Source organism: Macaca nemestrina, chromosome 17, assembly GCF_043159975.1.
Source record: "Macaca nemestrina isolate mMacNem1 chromosome 17, mMacNem.hap1, whole genome shotgun sequence".
NCBI classification, from domain to species: domain Eukaryota; kingdom Metazoa; phylum Chordata; class Mammalia; order Primates; family Cercopithecidae; genus Macaca; species Macaca nemestrina.
In genome coordinates this window covers 33891715-33911130 of record NC_092141.1, presented here as the reverse complement: position 1 = coordinate 33911130, position 19416 = coordinate 33891715, and the positions used below count along the sequence as shown (strand labels likewise).

Here is a 19416-nt window from a genome sequence, read left to right as displayed (position 1 = left end):
TAGTAGAGACAGCGTTTTTCTTGTCTTTTTCTTTATCTTTTGATAAGTACAGATGTTACCACAGGATATTCCCCCTACTACTAGTTAACTGCTTGCTTTCTTTCTCTTTTTTTTTTTTTTTTTTTTTGGAGACAGGTCTTGCTCTGTCACCCAGACTGAGTGCAGTGGCATGATCTTGGTTCACTAAAACCTCTGACCCTCCTGCCTCAGGAGGTCCTGCCTCAGCCTCCTGAGTAGCTGGGACCACAGGCCTGTGCCACCAATACAAATTTTTTGTATTTTTAGTGGAGACGGGGTTTTTGGCCCAGGCTGGTCTCGAACCCCTGAGCTCAGGCAATTCACCAAACTCCAACTCCCAAAGTGCTAGGATTACAGGCATGAGTGTCTGTGCCTGGCTATAGCTAACTTATTTCTGAAGAGTTAGTTTGAATACCCATTGAAGTAAGGGGAAATAAATGGAAACATTTTAGTTGTTGCTTTTTTTTATGGTTTTCAGATATCTAGTGGTCTATAGATGGATGGGGTTAAAACCTCACACTAATGAGTAATGAGGACTTTTCTGTGATTATTCCATTTTGGCAGAGTATTGAATAAACTACAGCAGAAGGGGATCTAAGAAACTGGTGAGAAAGGTGAATATGGCAGAGAATATCCTCACTTAGCACCTCTCCAAATTGTCCACCCATATACCCAGATGGAGGACAAGTGAATTCAATTTCCAGGAGACATGAGAGTGTCCACTACAAGCACTAACTTTCTTTTGAAGTCATATATTTAATCTTAAAAACCCAAGCCGGGTGTAGTGGCTCATGGGTGGACTGGGCCAGGACCTGACTTAGGAGGTCTCAGGGAAGCATCAAGCCCTGGGCAAGCCCCTCTCTCCAGAAGCCACCTCCCCACTGAAATGAGTGCCCGCCATGAGGAGCTGCAAGACCTTGTCTGACCCAGTGTCCTGGAGGGGTCAGGTGACCCTCATGGGGAAGGTCACTGACTCTGAGGACTGAAGTCCCAATGGGCGCAGCTTGAGCCACCAGCCGCGGCCTGGAAGGGCCAGGTTCTCCCGTGCCTGCTGTCCCCACAGATCTCTCTTGGGCTCACCCTGCACCTGTGGGACATGTATTTGCTGGAAGGGGAACAGGTGTTGATGGCAATAACAAGCATTGCCTTTAAGGTTCAGAGGAGTAAGTCCACGTGTGGCCAGTGGGGCCTGGGGAGCACTAGGGTCAGACCCTGACTGTCCTGAGGGCAGCTTCCTCACACTGTCCTCATGATCCTCTGTTCTGGCCCAGAGGGACGTCTGTCCGGGAGGGCTGGAGCAGTGCACAATGACACCAAGCCCATTCCCTACATGATGCAGATGAAAGTCGGGAGTGTGGTGAGCACTTTTTTGCCCAGGCTACCCCCCTAGCCACAGCCTTCTGTATATATCTGGACCCCTGGAGTGGCCACGAAAGGATCCAGCATTGCCCAGTGGGAGACCGAAGTGGCCATGGGTTGTGGGCTCTGACCTCTCCCAGGGAACTCTTCTGGCCTTATGCCCACCTTGTCTCTAGAGCGCCTCATGAAGACGTCCAGGTCTGGCCTGTGGGCAGGTTTTCAGGACCAGTTATGTCATACCTGGGCCCTGGACGATGATCCTGTTCTGAAACACCTTCGGACTTCTATGAAGAAACTAACAAGGAAGCATGGGGACCTGCCACCCCGAGGTGGACTCCAGTACCAGGTCCCCACCCGAGTTACCCTCTGGGGCAGTCAATAGTGAAGGAGTGCCCAGGACCCCCAACCCTACTACCTGGACCTTCCTCTTCACCTTTTCTTCCTCCTCTTTCTCCCGGACTCTAAGAATGTACAGTAGACCCACCGGTCCTCAGGGCAGGCGCTCAGTGTACTGGACGTGCTGTGCACGCAGGAGGGGCATGTGGGCAAGACCCTCCAACAAGTCCCCTCCCACTTTCCACGGTGGCCCTCTCTTCCCCTCACAGGGCCCTCAAAGGCACTGGAGGAGTCAGACCCATTTGTGGGAGCCCCCACCCCTCCCTGTGAGCACTGACAGCCTCAGAGAGCAGCAGAGGCCCCTGATTCCTGCAGACCCCTCCAAGGGTGCCAGGACAACAAGGCTTGAGCCAGGGAGACGAGGGAATCAGTGTCTCTGACCCCCAGAGCATTCAGGGAGAGGGCACAGGGGGGACCCCGGGCCCAGAGCCAGAGCCAAGAGTTCAGCCAGGTGTGGGAACAGCCAGTCCTGGCATGGACTGAGCAGCCCAGGAGGGCTGAGGGTGACCCACGTCCGGGCCCAGTCACCCACTGTGGAGACAGGTCCCCATGTAAAGTGGCAAGGGAGCTGGGTGACAGCCAAGGCCCCTCCCACCTGAGTTCTGACTAGGGGCTGTATCCCAGGCCCAAAAGCCCTGGATGAGGGTGTGTGGCAGGAAACCCCCAGCCTATCTGAACCCTGGGGGGCAGTCCCAGGAGCCACCTGCCATGCCCCAACATCTTCCCCACCCCAGGTGGCACATACCCCTCCCTCTGGGATCAGCAAACTACAGGTGTGTCCTCAGTGTCAGACCATGGGGGCCACAGTGAGACCCTGAGGACTCCAGAGACCCAGGCAGGTGACCTCAGGCCTCAATATACATCAGCTGCTCTAGTGAATTTTGTGGAAGCTCAGTGAACACCTGCTCTGCAGGGTGCATGTGAAAGGGGCAAGAATGAGTAAGCTGCAGATAAAGGAGACAGGACACAGCGGGTCTGTCTAAGCTCTATCCCCTGCCTTCAGCACTGATGAAGCAGATCCAATTCTTAGGGAATAGTGGCCACATGCTGGGCCAGCCCCGGGCTGTAAATCTGACAGTGAGTGACACAGAGCCAGGCCTTGCCCTCAAGGAGCTCTCCAGCGTACACCTGCCTCTACCCTCCTAGCACCCTGCAAACCAGGCATCAAAGTCATTATCAATGCACAGAGGAGGAACCTGACTGTTAGACAGTTTGATGGGTTTTCCAGGGTCGCACGGCTTCTGGGAGACGGATGTGACCCTGAGGACAGGGCACAGGCCAGTGTAATGCCACGAAGGGATGAGCTGTGATCTGTGCCACATAGAGGCCTAGGCCAAGGTGGGACTGACTGATGACCAGGTCAGCTAGGTTGCCGAAAACACTCTTGGGTGCTCCCCTGCCAGCTCCCAGGAGTCCGGAACTGCCAGGAGGGTGGTGGCAGGTCCCCCATCCTCAGCTGGGTGGGCCCGGATAGAACAGCAAGGCGAGGGCACATTTCCCCGGCCATTCCCTCCAGGCGCCGCTGTGACCTGCTCATTCCAATTTTGTGGAAATATTTCCACACACACAGAATTGCAAATAGCAGTGGACGTGATGAGAGGAGTTTAGACATAGGATAGGCAGTGTTTTAGAGGCAGAGCATCCAGGGCTTCCTGATGGGTTAGTTTCAGGGCTTGAGCAGGGAAGGAGAATCGAGGATGATGTGTTCAAATCCGTTCAGTCACCTCCTCCATGCCACACCTGTGCCAGGCACTGGAAGAGACAGATGAGCACAGGAGCCCTGGTCTGAGAGAGGTGTGGGAGGAAGGCCAGAGCATCTACTGGGAGCTGAGGGCTGATGTCCACCTGGGTACCGTCCAGGTCCTCTGCATGGACAAGTACAGGCTGGAGGAGCTGCCTGGACGAGGCATAGCTGTTGTTGGTGGTGACCAGCACATCTGGGAATGGAGACTGCGCCAGCAATGGAGAGGTGGGTGGCCTGAGGTTTGGTTGGTCTAGGGGATGGTAGGGTGTGGGAGGACCAAGGAAAGGGTCTGGGGAATGCAGCACGTCCTACAGAGGGCATTTGGGAGTCAGTGCTCAGGCCATCTGGGTCACTCAGGTCATTTGCTGGCCTCCATCATAATTATTGCCATATGGGAGGGCCACCTTTCCTATGATATATTTAATATATTTCTGTGAATGACCTACCTGTTTGTATTTACAAATTCACATTTAAAGGAAACTTGTATCACTCTCACAAATAGAAAGCAGCAAAACACAAATTCAATAAAAACAAAATGAAGTTAATGAATTTTAGCTAGATACTATTCCCTGACCAAGGCCTGCTCTTTCTTTGTTTTTTTAAAGAGTGATAGGCAATGAGAGAGGTATTAAAGGTCTATTAGCACCAATTCGAGACTGTCTCTCCAGTGCTCAGAAGAATGAAAATGCAATTGGAGGGGAAGAACTAAAAAATAAATTATGAAAAGGGAGTAAATACTCACCATGGGATTTGACGCTAGTTCTGCTGGGTCACACACCTCCTGGGATCGTCTTGGGTTCCTGGAGAGCCCGCCTGATTTCAGAGACTATAGGACCAATTGCTGTTGCTTCTACCAGGTTCCAAACCAGAAGAGAATCACGGCCCATTAGGAGGCCCTCTGGAGATGCCCTGCTATAAGGCAGGCACCCTCTGCCAGGGCTGGATGGGAGGAGGCCAGGCTGTTCTGTGTCTCCCACCAAAGGGCAGGGCCCACACGAGTTGCTACAGTTTAGCTGAAGTGAGAGACAGGCTAAACTTGTCAGCTGACAACCAGGTCCTTGGCCAGGTGGCCCCACACGTAAACCAACTTCCACTGAGGGCTGTGAACCTTCTCCTGCCTGCTGTGGCCAGGTTTCCCAAGGAAAGGAAAAAACAGTGTTTTTATTCATCCTGGCCTGAGAACTCTGTCATTTCCTCTGTTTCTAGAAACTGAAGAAATCCCTCTTCATGCTGAAAGAGCTCACCAACAAATTCAGGTAAAGCTTTTTCCCTCCTCCTCCTATACCTTCTAACCCTGCCCTGAGGACCCAAAATCTGGCTCAGGGGAAGGAACTGGGTGTAGACACGGGGTCTTCTCAGAGCTGACCAGGCACAGAGGGACCCTGGCTCAGAGGTTTGCCCTCGGAGTGTGTCACGGGTCAAGCCACGGAAACCCAGTCCCTCTCACAGGTCTTCAGGCCAAGCATGGGGTGGTCATAGGAGTTGGTGACAAGGCTGGGGGGTTGGGAGGACTGGAAGGGGCTGCAACTCCATGCTCCAGCTGGAGGGGGAGAGTCTGGGGCTGGCCCTCCAGGCTGTTGGTGCTAGGTGCTGGGTGCCAGGTGCTGCTTGCATGGGACATGAATCTGTGTGTGTCCTCGGGCAGGTATGCTGTGTTTGTCCTCAGCTCCAGCAGGTACCCTCAGTTCTGCGCCTTTGCTTATGACTTCAACCAGAAGCTGTCCCACCTGGGGGCCTCTCAGCTCACCCTGACGTGGGAAGAGGATGAGCTCAGTGGGCAGGAGGATGCCTTCCTCAGCAGGGCCGTGCAAAACTTCAAGGTCGGTTCCCAGCCAGAGCTGCTCCACAGCAGGGACATGACAGGGAGCATTCATGCCTAGGACATCTGTGCTGGGCATCCTGGGTGCGTGACCTCTGCCCCTGGTCCTGTAGATGTGGTCCCAGACATGGGCCAGGGCCACGGGCCTGAGGGCGCAGGTCACTGCTGCTCTCCCTCAGCCCCCCAGAAGAGCTCCAACCTGTGCACACCACTCTGGAAGAGGAGGCACAGATCCCCCCCTGCCCTTAGGGAGCTTCTAGTTTAACATCTTTCCCCCACTGACTACCTAGGTCACCTCTTAACTACTGTGTCTGTTCGGCCATAGGGAGCCTGGGCACAGGCACCACACAGTGGCGGATGCACTTTGGATCCACTCAGTATCTCCACAGCTCTTTATTGCAATGGTTGGCTCCAGTAATTTAGGCAACTCGTCACTCATGCAGTGCATCACTCAGCAGTGGTGCTTAGGAGCAACAGTGTGCGTCGGGGCAGGCTTGGTTCCAAAGCCCGGGCCTCCTTCATGTGGTTTCACAACACGAAAAGGGGACAATCAGACCTCTCCCAGTGTGGGCATGAGGATACAACAAGATGATGTCAACATTGGCATTCATAATGGCGGGGCACAGTGGCGCCTGCCTGTAATCCCAGCCCTTTGGGAGGCTGAGGTGGACAGATCACTTGAGTCCCAGAATTTGAAACCAGCCTGGGCAACATGGCAAAACCAGTGTCTACTGAAAATACAGAAAGTTGACTGGGCTTGGTGGTGCACACCTGTAGTCTCAGCTACTCAGGAGGCTGAGGTGGAAGGATTGCGTGAACACAGGGAGGCTGAGGCTTCAGTGAGCTATGATGGCACCACTGTACTCCAGCCTGGGTGACACAGTGAGACCCTGTCTCAAAACAAAAACAAAGCAATATTTATAATAGTAGCAATAGCTACTATGTGCCAAGCCCAGGCACCTCTTTGAGTCCTTGCTGTCACCCTATTGGGTAAGTGTGCTTAGAACTTACATGAAGCCCACGGCTCAGTGTTTGGTCCATGGTAAGGGCCTAAAAAGTGGTAGCCCCGGTGGTGCGGATGCTGCTGCTGCTGACCATTAACCCCAGTCTGCTCCACCTTCTTCCAGGCAGCCTGTGAGACGTTTGATGTCCGAGGCAAACAGCACATTCAGATCCCCAAGCTCTACACCTCCAGTGTGACCTGGGACCCACACCACTACAGGCTCGTGCAGGACTCACAGCCTTTGGACCTCAGCAAAGGTACCTGCTTCTCGGCAGCACACGGGGCTTATTTGTGTTGGAGTCTGAGCCCTGAGCCCACGGTCAAGGAGACCTCCGGGTCTCCTTCTGAACAGAGACAGCTGGCCTGGGCGCCTCCCTCTCACTGCATGCAAGAGCCTGTTAGGGTGCAAGACTCAAGGCGCTGAGGGAGGCTGTTTCAGGAGGGAGCCCCAGGAGGGTGGTGGAGAGAGAAGGGGACAGCATCTGCCGAGGGCCTACTGTGTGCCGGGCACTGTGCGGGGCTCCTGGCCCACATGGGCTAAGTGAGCCTGGACACTCCTCCTGGGAGAAAGGCACAGAAGGAGAAATTGCAGTTCAGGGAGGTGAAGCACGTTGCCAGCCTGTGGCCGTGTTGGGGTCTGAGCCCCCGCCTTCCAGCCGCAAAGGCAGCCAAGGGTCGTGAAGAAGGCGTCGCAGAGGTGATTCCAGGCTGTAGTGGTGAACTCTCCGCTCTGCACCCCGGGGTGCTGTGCCCTGTGCCCTGACTAAGATAGTCCTGCAGGTTTCTACATGTTTAAGATTTCCCCAATGTCAACGATGCTCTCCTGTGGGTCCCAAGCCATGGAGATGTCTGGGGCTTTTCATTTTAGGTAACTAAATTGAATTTCCCAACACCTGGAAGCAACACAGCTGCCCTGTATGAGACCAAGGATCTTTATTTGTGATTCAGAAACAGTGGAATAAAAGGAAAGTAAAGAAAACCCCAAAGGCCACCTCAGCAGGATGCCCCAAGGGTAGTGTCCAGGTGTCACTGACTCAGACATGTGGGGGCTTCCGCCACCCACGCTCCAGAGCCACTTTGCCATTTCACTGTCTCTGTGTCCTTCGCAGCCCTCAGCAACGTGCACGCCAAGAATGTGTTCACCATGAGGCTCAAATCTCGGCAGAACCTACAGAGTCCGACATCCAGGTAAGGGAAAGTGCAGGGCTTCTCGGGTGATGCTCTGTCCATTTTATTTTAATGAATGAAAGGCCAGAAGAAATCAGTCGTTGAAAGCAGAGGAGAGGAGCATCTGCTGGCATTAGCAGCCGCACTGTCAGTAGGACCGGCCCACCTGGTAACCCGCGGCCACCTGTGCTTTTACATCTACACTTGGTTAACCACGGGCCACTTTTCCAGCCTGGACACTAAGCATCTGCTCCACTTCCTCTCTTTCCTCATTGAACTCTTTCACTAAAAGAAGAGTGCAAGACAGACTTAAACTGTTTGACTCATTCTGAAGAACTTTCAGGAAAAGTGTTGGCAGGGAGGGAAATTCCCTAGCTCTGGGAAACGAGCCTTGTGGATTATCTGCAGGTTTCATTGATCTGTGCGGTCCTCCCCGCGTGCATTAGGAAAACTGGCCTTGGTTCTAATAAGAACAGGGTTTGTCCTGGCAACAAGGAAAGGTTTCTTCTGATGTCCATGTATCTCCAAGGGGGATACTTTCTCCAGGCGGAGGCTGTGGCCGAGCACTGGGGGGACTCAGAGGGCTACTGGGAAGGGGTGGGCCCCCTCCTCCCCAGAGGGAAGCTCCCAGGGCCCTCTCAAGCACCCCTGCCTGTGGGAATGCCTCATCCCAAGCTCAGGGTGGTGGCCCAGGCTTGTGGAACCAGCCAGGAAAATGAAAGGAGGGCACATTTCCTGGGGAATCTTGCCTGCCCATCAGGGAGCCCTGGAAAAAATTCTGCAACATCACCTGAAGCTTCTTTTTTTATTTTTATTTTTTGAGATGGAGTCTCACTCAGTCACCCAGGCTGGAGTGCAGTGGCATGATCTTGGCTCACTGCAACCTCTGCCTCCTGGGCTCAAGCCATTCTCCTGTCTCAGCCTCTGGAGTAGCTGGGATTAGAGGTGCCCGCCACCACGCCCAGCTAATTTTTGTATTTTTGGTAGAGAAGGGCTTTCACTGTGTTGGCCAGTCTGGTTTTGAACTCCTGACCTCAAGTGATCTGCCCACCTTGGCCTCCCAAAGTGCTGGGATTACAGGTATGAGCCAGGGCACATGGCCCACCTGAGGCTTCTTTTTCCTTTCCCAGCCACACCACCATCCTGGTGGAATTCTCTTGTGAGGAGGGCCAAGGCCTGAACTACCTGCCAGGGAAGCACCTTGGGGTTTGTCCAGGCAACCAGCCGGCCCTGGTCCAAGGCATCCTGGAGCAAGTGGTGGACAGCCCTGCACCCCACCAGACAGTGCGCTTGGAGGCCCTGGACGAGAGCAGTGAGCCCTGGGCCGGGGAGCCAGTGCTGCCTGGCATCCTCCAGCCACCCCACCTGACTGAGGGGCTAGGCCTGGGCCTGCCGGTGACAACCATCCCTGTCCTTCCTGCTGAGAGGGTGGGCTGCCAAAATCTTATGTGAAAGCAGCTGTGGAAACAGTCCCAGGCACAGGCATGGCTCCCTGGCCTTACTTTCTCCAGTGATAATGACACCGCCAGTGTATCTCCCTCAATGCTGTGACCAAAGTCAGAAAGTGGCATCAGCCAGGCGTGGTGGCTCACGCCTGTATTCCCAGTACTTTGGGAAGCCAAAACTGGTGGATCACTTGAGGTCAAGAGTTTGAGAGCAGCCTGGCCAACAGGGCAAAACCCCATCTTTACTAAAAATAAAAAATAAATTAGTTGGGCATGGTGGTGCACACCTGTAATCCCAGCCCCTTGGGAGGCTGAGGCACAAGAATCACTTGAATCTGGGAGGAGGAGGTTGCAATGAGCTGAGATTGCCCCACTGCACTCCAGCCTGGGTGACAGAGACTCCATCTCAAAAAAATTTAAAAAAAGTGGGATCATGGCTCAAGCCTGTAATCCCAGCACTTTGGGAGGCCCAGATGGGCGGATCACGAGGTCAGGAGATCGAGACCATCCTGGCTGACACAGTGAAACCCCGTCTCTACTAAAAAATACAAAAAAACTAGCCGGGCGAGGTGGCGGGCGCCTGTAGTCCCAGCTACTGGGAGGCTGAGGCAGGAGAATGGCGTGAACCCGGGAGGCGGAGCTTGCAGTGAGCCAAGATCACGCCACTGCACTCCAGCCTGGGCAGCAGAGCGAGACTCTGTCTCAAAAAAAAAAAAAAAAAAAAAAGTGGGATCAGAGAGGCAGAGCCTGGCAGTGTCCCCCACCATCCAGGAGAAAGTGAGGACGAGGAGACATGTCCTTGTGACTGCAGGGTGATGGATGTGGTTCATCAGGACCCTGGTCGAATGGAAATAACGTCATGCTCATATTTTTACTTAATATTTAGGGAGCCTGTTTACCAGGCACAGCACCAACTCTTTTTTTTTTGGACATAGTCTTGCACTGTCGCCCAAGCTGGAGTGCAGTGGCATGATCTCGGCTCACTGCAACTTCTGCCTTCCAGGTTCAAGCGATTATCCTGCCTCAGCCTCTGGAGTAGCTGGGATTATAGGTGCCCACCACCACACCCACCTAATTTTTGTATTATTATTAGAGACGAGGTTTCCTATGTCAACCAGGCTGGTCCTGAATGCCTGACCTTGTGATCCACCCACCTTAGCCTCCCAAAGTGCTGGGATTACAGGTGTGAGCTACCACACCTGGCCACAGCACCAATTATTATATGCATGATTTCATTCAGCACTCATGCCAACCCAGCAAGATAGGTTTTGGTATCAGATCTGTTTCACACGGAGGGAACCCAAGGCCCAGAGGCTTCAGTCACCTCGAAAGTAGGGAGCCAGGGTTTGAACCCATGTCTTCTGGCCCCAGGGTCTGTGCTGTGACTGCCCTGCATGCTACCCCCTGGGACTTGCCTTTGGGCTCATCTTCTGCTCACCCAGCACCTCTTGGTACAGCACCCAGGGGACTGCAGTCATGGGCTTTTCTCTGAGTGAACAACTGGCCTGTGAGGTATCCATTAGTCTTTGGTGGATTTACTCATTGTGAGTCTGTAGATCGCCAATGGGTGTCTTGCTAAAGTTCAGGTCTGGGCCAGGGAAGGACATGGTTAGTTCATCAGGACCACGCCAACTTAGTGCCCCTTGGGGGGCTGGTGATCAGCCTTTCCTGGCAATCCTTTCTCTGTGCGCCACCTCCTTCCTGCCTTTTGCTCATAGAGCCAGGACTTCAGAGCCTCCTTTCCCCTGCAGCTGGAGAACAGGGGGTGTCTGCCCTGGGGGCCTCGCTACCTTCTGAGAATCCCAAATGGGGCCCCTTTTCCATCCTGACATCTTCCTTCCCCGTCCAGACAGCTACCGGTTCAGTGACAAGAGGCTGCCCCGCTGCTCACTCAGCCAAGTCCTCACCTACTTCCTGGATATCACCACCCCCCAGCCCAGCTGCTGCTCCAAAAGTTGGCCCAGGTGGCCATAGAAGAGCCTGAGAGACACAGGCTGGAGGCCGTGTGCCAGGTGAAGATCAGGGCTGGTGGGCAGGGGATATGTGGAGGGTCCTAGCATGTGGGGAGCCAGAGCCCAGAGCTGGTCTTTAACTCCCAAGAGGGATCCACCCAGGTTCCCAAAGTGAGACCTGTCAAAGGCTGGTGGGAAGCCAGGCATCATCCACTGTCCCATGTAACACAACACAACTATGTTGAATGAACTGGGTTTTTCCAAGTGTCTGCAGGATGCAACCCAAGTGCACTGCCTTGAATATTAGCTAGAAAGGGGAGCCGTTCTTATCCATCTTTGCTTTCCCCAAAACTGGAATAAATTTGTCACTTAAGATGTATTGGGGGATGGATGGTGTGGATGAATGGATAAATGGGCATTATGGACAGAGTGACAGACAGACAGCTGAATTAATAAGTTAATGAGAGAATGCATTAACTCACCTGCAACCGTCTGGTTCCAAGTCTGCAAAAGGCACTGGTTGTCATTATTATCATCATCATTATAGCTAATTATATCGATTCCAACTACCTCCACCACCATTATTTTGTGGCTGCAATGTACTAACTTGGCACATACTTTCTCATTTAATTCCCATAACATCCCCACAAGGCAGGCAATGCCATCCTTGTTTCACAAAGCATAAGTAATTGGGACGAGATTCCATAGCAGTGAGGACACCTAGCCAAGGTTTAAACCTAGGTCTGATTGGTTCCAAAGCCTTGCCCCAAATTAAGTTGCAACAAAAATTTGACCCCTGTCCACGAGTTGCCGATAGTGGAGGTCACATAAGTTAGATAAATGTACTGGACTGAGTTCCTCCAGGACAGGAACTATTTCTTCTCAAGCTTGGTAGTCTCAGCACCCTGGACAGTGCCTGGCACACGGACTTGTTCGTTGAGTGAGTGGAGGAATGAATGAATACTGGGTTGTGTCAGCCTTTTCCCCAAAGCGGGGCAGGCTCCCTGAGTCACTCACATCACCCTCCACTTGCTCTCAGAGTACACCAAGTGGAAGTTCACCAATAGCCCCACGTTCCTGGAGGTGCTGGAGGAGTTCCCATCCCTGTGGGTGTCTACTGGCTTCCTGCTCTCCCGGCTCCCCATTCTGAAGCCCAGGTTCTACTCCATGAGCTCCTCCCTGGATCACACGCCCACAAAGATCCACCTGACTGTGGCTGTGGTGATGTCCCACACCCGAGGAGAGCCCAGGAAGGAGGCTCTGGAGCATTCGTGCTCCCCCTCTTATTGGGCATGTGTTCATCAACTCAGCTTCAGCTCCCTCATCAGTTCAAGGAGGGAGGCAACACCCACACCCCAGAGTTGTTTATGGTAATAGGAGGTGTGTGGGAGAGATCTCTAGGAACCAGGCACTAAACCAAGCCTTCTGTGTGTATATGATCAGTTACTATGTGGGGTAGGTACTGTGTGCATTTTACAGGTGGCACAGAAAGTCACACTGTTAGTAAGTGGAGAGCTGAGATTCGGACCTGGGTAGTCCAACTGCTGAGTCCAAGCCTTCACCACTCCACTGTCCCACTACTCAGAACAATTTAATGAGATCAGACGTGGAGAGCACCCAACCCTTGGTGGGAGGCCAGTGGTCCTCAGTCTTCCTGATCGTGCAGCCTGAACGCAGGGGAGATTCTGCATTGATTGTTCATTCCCTCACTGAGCTCATTTAGTGATGGTTTATTTCAGACCTCCCATGCTCAGTACCAGGGTGGGTGGGGAAATACAGAAGACATCAGCCCTGCCCTCAGGGAGCATCTAGAGGCAGCAGTGGAGAGACAGGCATAGAAATAATTACATGATTCTCATTGTGCTGAAGCCAAGAAGGAAAGGTCAGGGTCACCGAGGGAAGTGAAGTGGGCCGGGGTGGCAGGGGACCGGTTTATGCTGCCACAGAGTGGGAGGCCACGTGGTCTTGTCCAGGTGGTCTCGGCTCCACCACTGGCCTCTGCCCCCTGCCCTGCCCTCTGTAACTGAGAGTTGCCTGGGTTGGCAAAGCTGGGAGCTGCCCACACTTCTGAGTCATCTGTCCTCTAGGAAGCAAAAACACAGTTTATAAAAACTGGCCAGAGACTGTTTGCCCTGCTAGAGAACACCCACACAGACCAGGAGAGGAGAGGCCGACATGTCCTGTGAGAGCAAGATTCAATCCCGAGGAAAACCAGGGGGACCTCTGCAGTTGGTGGGAGGCCTCCTTCAAGTGCTGGGCCACTGTAAGGGGAACAGAACCCAGAGAGACCTCCTGGGTTTCTACAAGCCCAGGAGGGGCCACTGAGGAGGAAAGCGAGGCCCAGAGCGGGCTGAAATGCACGGAGCTCATCCACCACCCAGGGTTGCTGCCAGCAAGGGCCACGCTCATGAGCGCACACAGCAGTGGCCACCCCGAGGGGTCACTTCATGCTGCTGTCAGTGGAGCTCAGAGGTGAGCTGGGGGTGTTCCTGGAGAAAGTCTTTGGAAGGAGCACTGGAGTAGGAGTCAGGGAACCTGAGCTGTCCACCTGATTCCGCCACGACCTGAGTGACCTTGTCCAAGTCACTTTTCCTCTCCGGGACTCGGTTTCCGCATTGGCAGAAGGAGCAGCTTGCAGCCTCTCTAAGTCCCTTTCAACCTTCCTCAGCTCTGCGCTCTCAGAGGGTGGCGCTCAGAACCAGAAGGACAAACAGCTGCTCATTGAGTCCTGAGAGTGCCTGAGTGGGGGCGTCCAAGGAGGCCGTGGTGTGGGCGGAGCAGCTGGTACAGTTTGCGCATGGGCAGTGGGGGACGTTGGTCACTTTGTGTTATCGTTGCGGATGGCCAGGGTCCCCTGCACCACGGCGTCTGCAGCACATGGCTCAACAGCCTGAAGCCCCGAGACCCAATGCCCTGCTTTATACGAAAGTAAGCACCGCTTCCGCTCTGTCCCCTGTGGGGCTGCCGATCCCTGGGGATTCCGGGAGGAAAGGGAGGGATCTGAGGTTTTGGTGTCCCTCGGGGCCCCTTGGCTCATAAAGAAGACACTGGGGTCACACCGCTGTGGCTGTCTCTAGCAGGGACAACGATGACAGCAGTGCTGGAGGGGCCCAGAGTCCAGTGAGCTTGTCCCTTTTTCAGAAGGACCTGGGGGAGGTGCTGGTGGCTGGACAGAGGTGAAGCAGCCTGCAGGACGTGGGAAATCAAATAGCAGCTGCTTGTCCTCTCCAACCCCTCACGACCGCCCCCCACAGGCCCAGCTCCCCAGCCACCCAGTGTGTGTGTGGGCCCGGGGTGTCTGAGGACTAGCCCCCTCTTCTCCTGTCCTCTTCAGCTCCCCGAGGACCCCTCCCATCCTTGCATCCTGGTCAGGCCTGGCACAGACATCGCCCCCTTCCGCAGTTTCTGGCAGCAGCGGCTCCATGACTCCCAGCACAAGGGTAAGGCTGGAGGCTTCCCAGGTGGGAGGGGCACCAGGCGGCAGTGCCTGCCTAGAAGCAGAACTGCAGCCCCACAAACGGTTCCTGTACGTCTCTGAAGGGAAGGACTCCCAAGTTTGCCTCCCTGTGCGGGCCTCTGTGGGTGAGAGCGGCCACCGTCCGGTCTCCAGCATTGGAGCCGGGGCTCCCTCTCCCGGGAGTGGAGGTAACGGGAAAGTCCCTGCTTTTGACCTCTGATAGGCTGAGGGAATTCTACATCCGCACTTTCAGTTGTGTGACTATGGATGAGTGATCTGAATGCCTTGGCCCTCAGTTTCCTCATCTGTAAAATGGGGCTAATGCTATTAATTAGCTAGGATACTTGTGGGAGTGAAGTGAGAATTCCAGTTGGACTTGACGCTCTGGCGCTCTCTGGTGGCCAACTTGGTAACAACAACCCGGGACTCCTGGTAGTAGTGCCGGGAGGCCGCAGGACCCTGGTCTTCTGGTGCTGCCGCCCAGGTGAGGACCGCCACCTACCGCGAGGAGATGCTGGAGATGACCCGGAAGCGGGTGCTGCATGCGGTGCACACGTCTATTCCCGCCTGCCTGGCAAGCCCAAGGTAAATGCAGCCTAAAAGCAGGTGACGCATTACACGCACAGGCTCCAGGGTGAGCCCTGGGTCCACAAGGGCCTCTCTCGCCTCACTGAGCCTTCAGCTCCTGAGCTTTAAAATGCAGGTAGTTCACAACCATCAGAGTGATGCTGTGAAGAGCGTTACGCCCTGTCATACAGCATAAGCAACAGGCCCGGAGAGGTCCAGGACTAACCTAGGTCACACGCGAGTTAACCCCAGAGCCCAGTCTGCTGAAGTCCCCAGCAGGCCCCCGGGACACACAACTGCCCGGGGAGAGGTGATCCAGGCTGGCTATGCTCAAGCCCAGAAAGGCTGGAGGGCGGCCGATGCTTCCACTACGTCCCTCAGACGGGCTTTGCTGCCCCCAGGGCCTCTTTGTCTCCTAAGCCTGGGGTGTCAGAACAGACTCTCAGCCCTCACACATTTGTCCCATCAGGGCACCTCTCGGGTCCAGTGCTCTGTGCCCAATGCTGGGGCCAGTGGGCAGCCCGTGTGGAGTAGGAGGAGAGAGTCCCCAACTGACTCCTGGACCTTCTCACTGGGAAGCCCGGGATCCGTACCCTGCAGAGACCTGATGGACAGTCTGCATTGAGAGGCTCCTTTTTCTGGGGTGTAGGCAGAGCCCTGGGCGGGGGGACTGTCTTTATTGATGCCTCTTTGAAGCATGGCAAATTCAGGGACAGTCTGGGAGCCCCACTGCATGGTCAGCTCCTCGAGGGCAGGACTGTGTCCAGCATTTATCTCTCTACTCCCAGCCCAGCCCCCGGGGCATCTGTGCTCCTCCTCACCCTGAACCTGGCCCCGTGCAAGGTCCTGGCTGGGAGGGGACTCACTCCGCACCCCTGAGTGCCCTCTCCCCGCCTCCCTGAGGCCAGCAGGCCTGTCTGCAAGCCTTGTCCCCAGCAGCTGGGGACTGGACCCACCGTTTCCTCTGGTTTCAGGTCTATGTTCAGGACATCCTGCGGCAGCAGCTGGCCAGCGAGGTGCTCCGTGTGCTCCATGAGGAGCCGGGCGACCTCTATGTTTGTGGGGATGTGCGCATGACCTGGGATGTGGCCCACACCCTGAAGCAGCTGGTGGCTGCCAAGCTGAACTTGAATGAGGAGCAGGTCGAGGACTATTTCTTTCAGCTCAAGGTATAGTAGTGGGTGTGTGGGCTGAGGGTGTTGGCCAAGGCACAGGCCACTGGAGCCAGGACCAGGAGTGGCCGGTAGACCCAGGGGAGTCAGGCCCAGAAAAGTTCTGGACCCCAAGAGAATCTTAGCAGTGGCTGAGATCTGAGCTGGGTGGGCTGTCAGAAGGCCCCGCTGCACATCCCGGACTGGTCGCAGCTTTGGGAAGTCGGGTGAATGGGTTCCATTTTGCCGTCTGTGGAATGGGGGCAGGAGAGTCTCCTTGGCCTCTCCCCAAACCCTCTTTCAGAAAGTATCTGTGTGGCCAAAGCAAGGCTGTGAACACAGGGGAGAGCAAGGCTGCCCCCGTCAGCCTCGTGTGAACCTCACACTTCTTATTCACACCCAGGCCGGCGTCTGCTCACCCTCATCCCCGCGGCAGCAAGGGCTTGCATTTCACTGATGAAGATAATAGTGATATTTATCAAGGGTTTCCACGGGGCCAAGTGCTTGCCAGGGATTTTCATGTGGCATTTCATTCAGTCCTGTCGAGGACTTTATGAGGGAGGCACCCTGCTTTTCAGAGGGAAGGGGGCCTACGGGGTCCACAGCAGTGAGAGCCTAGAGTTCAGTCTGCCTCTCTGTGGTTCCAAAGCCTGTGACTGTCACTTCCATACTCTCCCTAAGACACATTCATATGTTCAACTGAACATTTATTGAGCACCTACTATGTGCTAGGGAGAGACCAGTAAATGAATCAGGCAAAAATTCTTTACATTCTTCTGGGGCTGACAAACCCAAAAGAAAGAGGTGTAGTGCTTCAGAGAAAAACAGCAGGAAACAGCCCAGGAAACTCTGGGGAGTGTAATTGTAAATAGGCGGCCAGGGAAGGCAGAGCTGGAAGGCGGCGTCTGAGAATAAACCCGAGATAGCGAGGAGGAGCCCCGTGGATACTGAAGGAAACACTCGGGGCTGCTCTGGAGGGGCAGCAGGTACAAAGGCCGGGGGTGGGAGTTGAGCTGGCGTGTTGGAAGGACAGTGAGGAGATAACAGGCATTTCCCCAAATGGGTTGAATGGGTCAGTAGATATTTGGCATCAAAAAGGTTCCAAGGTCGAATAGCCTGGGACATGCTTAGTTAAGCCAAGGCAAGCACGTTGCTTTACTACAAGGCTTCTGGGGGGCTTCAACCTGCTGCTGTGCGTCGGGACCCTTCAAGGCTGGGAGCAAAGCAAGGACACAGCGTTTCCCAAACGTATTTATCACACTTCCTGGAGTTCACACTTCTTGGGTGGGGGGTGAGCGCTGGGCAGGACATGGGAATGCCAAGTAAAGCTTTGGAGATGGTTAGAGGGCCGGCTCCAGAGCAGGTGCTGAGCGGGGTTAGGCTCTAAACCAGATTCCAGCACAATCTAAGTATGACAGTTGGGAAGACAGATGGCTCATGAAGGTCCACGTGACAGGGAAGCTGGGCAGCCCCAGGGGCTCATCCCACCCTGGACTTGACACGTTGGTCTCTGTTTCCACCTGAGAGCCGGAAGTGCTTTCATGAAGATACCTTTGGTGCTGTATTTACCTACAAGCGGACAAGGCGGCAGCGCAGCCCTGGAGCCTGCAGATGTCAGCCCTCTGATGGCCCACAGGAGGGGTTAAAACTGCCGGCACAGAACTTAACCAAGGAGCCAGCTCTGCATTATCTGAGGTCACAGGGCCTGGGGAGATGGAGGAAAGTGTTATCCCCTAGCCTCACATCTTATTTTTTCACTTCGTTCCCCATCAAGCCCTTTACTTGACCTCCTACCAAGTAGCACCCTGGATTGATCGGAGCCTCCTGTCTCAAGCTGGGGCCTCCCTGGTCCCTTGGAGACGAAATCTTCAGTGCTAGACCTGGCAAGTGGGTGAAAGATGGAACCCGCTGCTGAGTGCACCACTTCAAGTGACCACCAGGTGGTGCTGTTGCGGCACTGTGTGTTTAACTGCCTTGTGTACAGTTATTTATGCCTCTGTTTAAAAAACTAACACCCTAGTCTGTTCCCAACGGCTACTTGGGTCTTCCCTGTATGGTTCCTTGATGGAGATATTTATATGATGGAATTTTACTTTAATCACACTGTATGTGTGTGGAGGGGGTGGGATGTTTTGTAGGGAACGTGGCCCTGAGTTATATAGAGTGGGGAGGTGGTGGATGTCACAGCCTGAACAGATCCCCCATAGAGGGACACCCCAGGCAGGCCATGGCTCCTCTGAAATGGCTGCCAGGTGTGACAGCAGCAGATGGAGCTTCGTGCTTGTCCAAATACCTGTGGTAGGGCATGGGGCACAGACCTGTCTCCCACATGAAGGATTTGACACGGGGTCTGGCGAGGGCGGGATTCTCGCGTGAGGCCAGTGCTTCAGGGAAGGCCTTGAGCTTCTTCTTAGATACTTCCTTAGAAAGCGTTTTGCTCTGGGGCCACCTGTCCCATGTGAATTTGTCTCATATGGATGTGACCCCTGGGAAGGCAGCATGTCCAGGCAAGTGTGAGCCACTGCATCCTCTTCCAAGGGACTGGGGACCCTCCTGGGTTTGGAGCTAGCCAAGGAAGACTTCTTAAGAGACTGAGCCCCATTTCCTTGTCCTGGTCAGAACCAATGAAGGAGCTCAGCAGGGGCCACTGGGGTCCTGGCAACACATGGCTCCCAGCTCGGGTTTGGTGTCTGCCTCCTGGCCGCCCTGGCCGACTTTGCCCCTCTCTCTTCCCTCCCATTTCTAGCAGCAGAGTTTCAGGTGGCAGGAGAAGGTGCATTACCAACCTCAGACTCCAGAAAAGCTCTGTGCCCTGCGCAACAGCTGTGCGTCTCAGCAACACGGCCAGGAGTCCATTCCTGTACCAGGGCTTCCCAGGTTTGTTTTTTTGTTGTTGTTGTGCTGTGTTTTGTTTTGTTTTGTTTTAATTTTGAGACAGAGTTTCGCCCTTGTCACTCAGGCTGGAGTGCAATGGCGCATTATCTATTGGCTCAATGCAACATCTGCCTCCTGGGTTCAAGCAATTCTCCAGCCTCAGCTTCCTGAGTAGCTGGGATTACAGGTGCCTGCCACCACGTCCGGCTAATTTTTTTTATTTTTTATTTTTACTAGAGACAGGGTTTTGTCACGTTAGCCAGTCTGGTCGCGAACTCCTGACCTCAGGTGATCTGCCTGAGGTGAGCTTCACACGACACCCTGGGGTGTTGTGAAAATGAAGACTCTGATCTCTTAGGTAGGTGTGTGTGGAGGGGGCGGGGGTGCGCAGGATGCCGCGTTTCCAACAAGCTCCCAGTTGCTGCTGGTGCCACCGCTCCGAAGACTACACTGGGGCCTGAGGA

General features: G+C 54.5%; 1 protein-coding gene across 1 annotated transcript in view; it reads left to right on the top strand.

Moving 5' to 3' along the window:
- LOC112425803 (nitric oxide synthase, inducible-like) overlaps window positions 1-17979 on the top strand; it is a 45929-nt gene extending 27950 nt beyond the window's left edge. Inside the window, 23 exon segments of the mRNA XM_071081905.1 lie at window positions 1082-1181; window positions 1290-1370; window positions 1554-1723; window positions 1983-2100; window positions 2777-2895; window positions 3523-3663; window positions 3665-3742; window positions 4724-4773; window positions 5163-5337; window positions 6464-6596; window positions 7449-7527; window positions 8637-8818; window positions 10801-10875; window positions 10878-10979; window positions 11943-12138; window positions 13739-13831; window positions 14213-14343; window positions 14797-14855; window positions 14857-14914; window positions 14917-14945; window positions 15902-16096; window positions 17604-17652; window positions 17655-17979. Coding sequence (XP_070938006.1) covers window positions 1082-1181; window positions 1290-1370; window positions 1554-1723; window positions 1983-2100; window positions 2777-2895; window positions 3523-3663; window positions 3665-3742; window positions 4724-4773; window positions 5163-5337; window positions 6464-6596; window positions 7449-7527; window positions 8637-8818; window positions 10801-10875; window positions 10878-10979; window positions 11943-12138; window positions 13739-13831; window positions 14213-14343; window positions 14797-14855; window positions 14857-14914; window positions 14917-14945; window positions 15902-16096; window positions 17604-17652; window positions 17655-17704 — 2463 coding nt within the window. The 3' untranslated portion in view covers window positions 17705-17979.
- The last annotated feature ends 1437 nt before the right edge of the window (window positions 17980-19416 follow it).